The sequence below is a fragment of the Vespula vulgaris genome, chromosome 3, assembly GCF_905475345.1.
Source record: "Vespula vulgaris chromosome 3, iyVesVulg1.1, whole genome shotgun sequence".
Classification (NCBI taxonomy): Eukaryota; Metazoa; Arthropoda; class Insecta; order Hymenoptera; family Vespidae; genus Vespula; species Vespula vulgaris.
In genome coordinates this window covers 2,017,501-2,023,523 of record NC_066588.1, presented here as the reverse complement: position 1 = coordinate 2,023,523, position 6,023 = coordinate 2,017,501, and the positions used below count along the sequence as shown (strand labels likewise).

The 6,023-nt window shown below is 37.6% G+C and overlaps 1 protein-coding gene across 1 annotated transcript in view; it reads right to left on the bottom strand.

Annotated features, from left to right (window-relative positions):
* The window catches only part of LOC127062576 (nuclear migration protein nudC), a 70,314-nt gene that overhangs the window by 931 nt on the left and 63,360 nt on the right, over positions 1–6,023 (bottom strand). Inside the window, exon 5 of the mRNA XM_050991058.1 lies at positions 6–200. Within this exon, the coding sequence (XP_050847015.1) occupies positions 6–200 (195 nt within the window). The remainder of the gene's footprint in view (positions 1–5; positions 201–6,023) is intronic.

Sequence of the window (6,023 nt, the reverse complement as noted above, 5' to 3'; positions counted from 1 at the left end):
TTAACCTTTTCCAAATTGATCAAAAGTACTTTCCCGTCTTCTATAACCCACGTGGATTCCTCTAATTTGACTTCGTGCGGGAAATCACCGTCAATGATCGGTGGTTGTCCTTTCACCCCGCAGGTAAGATGTTTCTTCGTGATCGTTACCGACACGTCTTTCGGCCTGGCTGAGAAGTTCACTTTCAGTGGCACTCTGATCTATAAGAAACAACATCGATCTTTTAACACGTGATTCCTTTCAAATAAAATACGAGATAATTAAATTGTAGGATCTCCCTTCATCCCCCACTCGTTTCTCATCATTTACTCGAAATCGATCGCTTACACAATCGGTCGTAATCATTGGCCGAATTACATTCGCGAAATTTTAAGGCGCGAGCAAATAACACGACGTAAAACAAGTGATCCGTAACTCGTGACACGTTACAAAAAAAAAAAAAGATGAATAAAAAGATATCCAAGAGAGAGAACCCCCGTGGACCCGACCCCATGGAGGATCTCGATGGTAAGAAGAGAAAAGAAGGTGGCGACGATTGATCGATCGTAGAAAGGGAGTTACGATCGTTCTGCACGAACGATCTTTCAGGCCTTCTGCGATGTATCTCGATATTTCGTGAGATCGGACGATCTCGCATGACATGACCTCGATAAACACCAATCCAGAACGCAACGATGGATTTGGGAAACGATTGGGAGTACAATGACGGTCGACCTTCGGTCTCGTGGAAGACCTTGAACGAGTTAGAGACCGCATTGGTTAAACTCTTTCGGTTTCTTAAGAGTCTCAAACGTTAAATACAGAAGAGAAAGACGATGATATCGTAATGGCTACGTGACACGCGAGATGGCAAAGGTCCTGCCGTGTTCCTGGCGTCTCCGTGCCCGTCTCATTTTGCTTTAATTGTTGAGAGAAGGGGAATCATCGATTTGGATCTTGGCAGCGGGTTAAACGTCGTCGTTGTTGTCGTTGGTGAAGGGTCAAACGTGGACCGGTCACGCTGCAGAAGTGGAGGCCTACATGAGCCAGCATGATCTAGAAGCTAGATCGAATCTCTCTTTAAACTAAATTAAAGCGATTTAATTACACGTACTCGCGGCCGATTCTATTGCGATATCTTAAAGGTCAAGAGTGTCTTTCTGGGGTCGAGAATCATGATAGGAGAGGAATCAACGACGTCTCCCTTAGATCAGGATTATTAGATAAAACTTTTTGCAAATTTTTCACGTAACTTTGAAACGAAGAAGAAGAAGAAGAAGATTAAAATTAAGAGGAAGACAGTTCGCGGATATTGTGCGTGATAAATTATTTTTTTATAACGATAGCCTTCGGTTTTCTACAGTAGTTACACAATGACGTAACGTGGCTTATTTTCGAACTGTCGATGCATTTGTCGTTTACGTCATCATCGTTAAGATCATCGATATTATTTACTTCCTCTCTCTCTCTTTTTTTCTTTTCCTTTTTTTTGTTTTTTTTCTTCAAACGATTAATAACGATAAATATGTTAACTGTAAGGAATTAATAATAACGTACTCTCCTTTAGACATTTCGAGACCGAATCAAGATCTTCCTCGAATACTACATCATAAGCTATGGTTATTATCCTGTCTTACGCAAAAAAAGATCTACATAGGAGATCACGCGAATATGCGATTTCCAAATGAGATTCGAAAGGTGGTTACTACGTCGTTCGTATCAGGATATTTCGATCGATCCTTCTTCATGCCATGGGAAATAATCTTGGTAAGAAGCGAGCACCATAAATATCGTTAAAAAAAGGTCTACGCGTATTCAATTTAAAAATCCTAGATGATCCATCGAGCGTGGTTCACCGAATGTCGTAATTCTTGGCATAATCGTAGGCAATGAGCGGAGTTCGTTGGATAGAAAAGAAGAAGAAGAAGAAGAAGAAGAAGAAGAAGAAGAAGAAGAAGAAGAAGAAGAAGAAGAAGAAGGGAATAAAGAGGCATAGAATCGGTCAAAACGACGGTTACTCGACGTGTAAGCGAGCATGAGGATCATCATTCTCGCGAAGACGCGTCAGACGCGTTCTTGGGTTTCCAGCGTGACGACAAACGCACGAGCGGTGCCAAGCTATGGAGAGTCGGGTGCACCGGTGCGTGGAAACGGATCATGGCTACAGACTTTGTGCCCGACGTTAACAAAGTGGAATATCATTATAAAGAAGGCAAACGAACATGACGATGACGACGACGTCGACGACGGCGACGACAGCCAACTGAACGAGTTAAAAAAAAAAATGTAAAAAAGAAAAAGGAAACACAAAAAGAGAACGAAAAGAATATATACGATAAGCTTCGCCGCGATATGCTATGCATAAAATGAAGTAAAATAAAAAAATAAAAAAAAGAAAGAAAGAAATAAGAGATCGTTATCGCCGAATTTCTTAATTAAATAACAGTAATTATAATTATACATTATATTTTGACGGAGGTAAGCGCTTAATTATCGTGGTTGAATATCTCATGTCTACGAAACGGAAGTTCCGTCTTCGGTATCGATATTCTGCACGGTTCGTGCGCTAGGTGAACTTAAACGTGAAATTAACGAGAGCTCGTTAATCGTGAAACATGCGAGTTAAATGTAATTTACTTTGTTTTACTCGGCTCACGTCCTGCCGCTCACTGTGCGGGATAAAAAAACCAAAACTTGTTCTCATTGTCTTTCATTGCAATATAATATTATGTAATTATATAATTTCGCTGGAATACGAGAGATTATATAATAGTTTCGAAGGAACGATCTTGAGCGTGTGAAGTCCTCGAAGAGAGATTCTTATCCTAAGTAAAACGTCATTGAACTAGAAAATATATACTAATTTATTTTCAAACGTTGTATTATTCCTCCGTATATTCTTCAGTATATAATATCAAAACTCAATTCTGCGAAATATATACAATCGTTGACGTTCCGGATTTTTTTCTTCTTTTCTTTCTTTTTTTTACTTTTTTCTTTTTTCTTTTTTTTTAACACGGTACCCGCATAAAACGACGTCGATATTCATCCGCGTTCGCAACGAGAAACTTGCGAAATCTGCATTCGAGAAAAACCCAAGATGGGCACGCATGGATGTATAAGTACTTATTCGTTCCCGTAGGTATTGGTCAGCCGCATATGATCATCGACGAAGATTATTCGAACTTAATAGGAAATTGTCCGATTCGAGATCTCGGTGATCTTTTTATAATTTATTTCATTAAAAAGATCTCGTTGCATGAAACAATGATTTCTTATCTAACGACAAACATCCGTAATGGTAACCAATGAAACTAGCAATTACATGTCCAAAGTTATCCTTGAATTTGTTGAGACAAAGGAAAGCAAACGCAACGATAAACGCTAAAGTTTCTCTCTCTCTCTTTCTTTCCCTTAAAAATGTTCTTTTTCATTTTCTTTTTATTTTTTCTTTTTCCTCCAACCCTCTGTAATTATTTACCTCATTATCCGAGTCGATGCGAAAAATCTATCGACGATGAATAATTATTCTAAAATGATAGCGACGAGAGCGTAGAAAAGTCGTCAATGACGCGTTCGTTATTGTAACGATCGTCGTCGCAGCAGTATACGCGACTTCGAAGGTTGCGATCGGTCGTCGAGAATCGATTTATTTGGCGCTTCGCCGGAATCCTTGATACTAACTAAGGATCGGCCACGTAGCGAACGATTGCGTAAACGAATAGTTCGTTCGTTGCTCATACCGTCGAATTTCTGCGGATTTTTCGAAACGAGGTTCGTCGGTCGATCTCGTATAAATAATCTATAATAAATAGATTTTAAGAAATCGACGGAAACGATAAGAATCTTGGCGAAGCTAGGTTTGTTCATTTTCTGTGTTCGTCTCGAATTGGCTAACATCGATTAATCATTAAAAGCATGAAATAACGAAGAGGAAAAACAAGAAAAAGAAAAACAAGAAGAAGAAGAAGAAAGAAAAACAAATTAATGTTTATAGAGCATAATGTCAATTCAAACATACAAATCGCATTTCATCGTAAACCAAGGACGATAATGAAATGCAAACGAAACGAGCCCCTCGCAAGGTTCCTTTGATTTATCCAGACAACGATCATCATCAAAGAGTCTTTGGAGAAGGTTCAGAAAAAGACATGTTAGAAATCGGCCTTCTTCCGAATGAAGAAAGATATTCGATCTACGCAACGATAGCGAAACAATTTTCATAGGAGATCGAGATACAACACTTCTTTGTGTGAGTTTCTCGCGAGTGAGAAACGTGTCTTCGCATCGATTAGATCGTACCAAGGCTCTTATTCCTTCCAAGTAATAGATATTTTAATATTCACGCCGTAAGTCGAACCTGATGAAATAGATGAGACATATACATGCATAGGTATTAAACGTGGTATTGGTTATCGAAGGAGATTAGAGTGTTTTCTATTTATGTATATATATATATATATATACTTTTTTATTTTTTATATAAATTATCCTTTCGAAAGGAAGATGGTTTCAACGTTTAAATCGCCCATTGCGTAGAGTACTTAAGAGGATTCATTCAAGTACGAATTAAGACGTCGTTCTTAGAACATGATTTGTCATCGATCACGAGCCAAGACGTTTCAACAACGAGTCTGATAGCACGACCATTCTATCTACAAACAATGTTGCATCTTAATAGTTATTATTATGATAATAAGAGGAAGCTTAATAGACGTAGTTCGACGGTAATCGTTCGTTTATCAATGTCCACGAACATTGGATGTCTTTTCATTCAAACGAATGGTTAGCTATTGTCAATACGTCGACGAACGCATTTACATCGATTATGAAGCGATCATCTTTAAACGGCTTTAACATTTTTTACGCTCGCATTTTATGATAACTACTTCGCGGAAGAAAAACAGGAAAGATTATAGTTCTTTCGTTGGTTGTATATATATATAAAAATCGTTTCTTTTTTTTTTCTTTAATTCTACGCATTAGCGTCGTAAGGAAACCGCTAACTTTTTCTAATTCTGGAATTCCATCGGAAGATACCGGTTTATGCATACAGTCATCGTGTTTAATGAAGTTAGATAATCCGTTATAATTGTCGTTCGAAGACTATCTAAGAGATTTCTTTTTTTTTTTTTTTTATATTTTATGGGATTGATGTAATCGGGATAGACCCAAATGAATAATAAATAAAATCATCTATGAGCGATAGAGCAAAAGAATTTTTTTTCTTTTCTTTTTTTTTCTTTTTCTTTCTTTACTTTTTTTTTCTCTAAAATTTATTACAAAGCAAAGACGTAAATTAGACGTGAGACAGAGAGATCTCATGCTGACGCATGAAATTTTTGTAATCGCGATTGGAGATTGTCAGAGAGGACGTTAATGTCATTAAAGAGATAATGAGATGATACATATGCCGTATCAGATTCAGTGTCATCGAGTAAACGTGGAAATTTTTTCTCGGTTAAACTTTGTTTTTCTTCTCTATGTTGGATCGATTTTTTCCTTTCCGTTTTCTTTTTCTTTCTTTCTTCTTTTTTTTTTTAACGCAGGTGTCGTGTTTTACGAGCGTCATCGTCGAGACACGTGTAAAAATACACGCGGACAGATCTATATCCGGTTGTCAATAAAGATTAAATATCCGTATACGGTCGATGGTAAGTGAATCTAATCGTTTCAAGTTTGCTAGAAATGATAGAACTTTTTAAATGGTATTTATTTCATTTACTTCTTTCTTGTCTTCTCTTCTTTACACATTCTTCGATTGATATTTGCAAACGAAAAGAAAAAGAAGACAAAAAACAAAAAAAGAAAAGAAAACAGACAATTCTCTTAGCCTTTTCCTTTATTTTCTTTTTCTTTTTTTATTCTTCACGAAGAGTCGAGTTAATGGAAAATTCGAGCCTGCAAATCGCAGATTCGAATTCGTTTCGATGAACGAAGTTTCTCAGCGAAATCGGTGGTACCGGGCCAAAGGCAAAAATTCCAGAAGGTAGGACCGGTTCCTCCCGAAAAATTGGCGCCGAGCTGACCACGTTTCGGGTCAA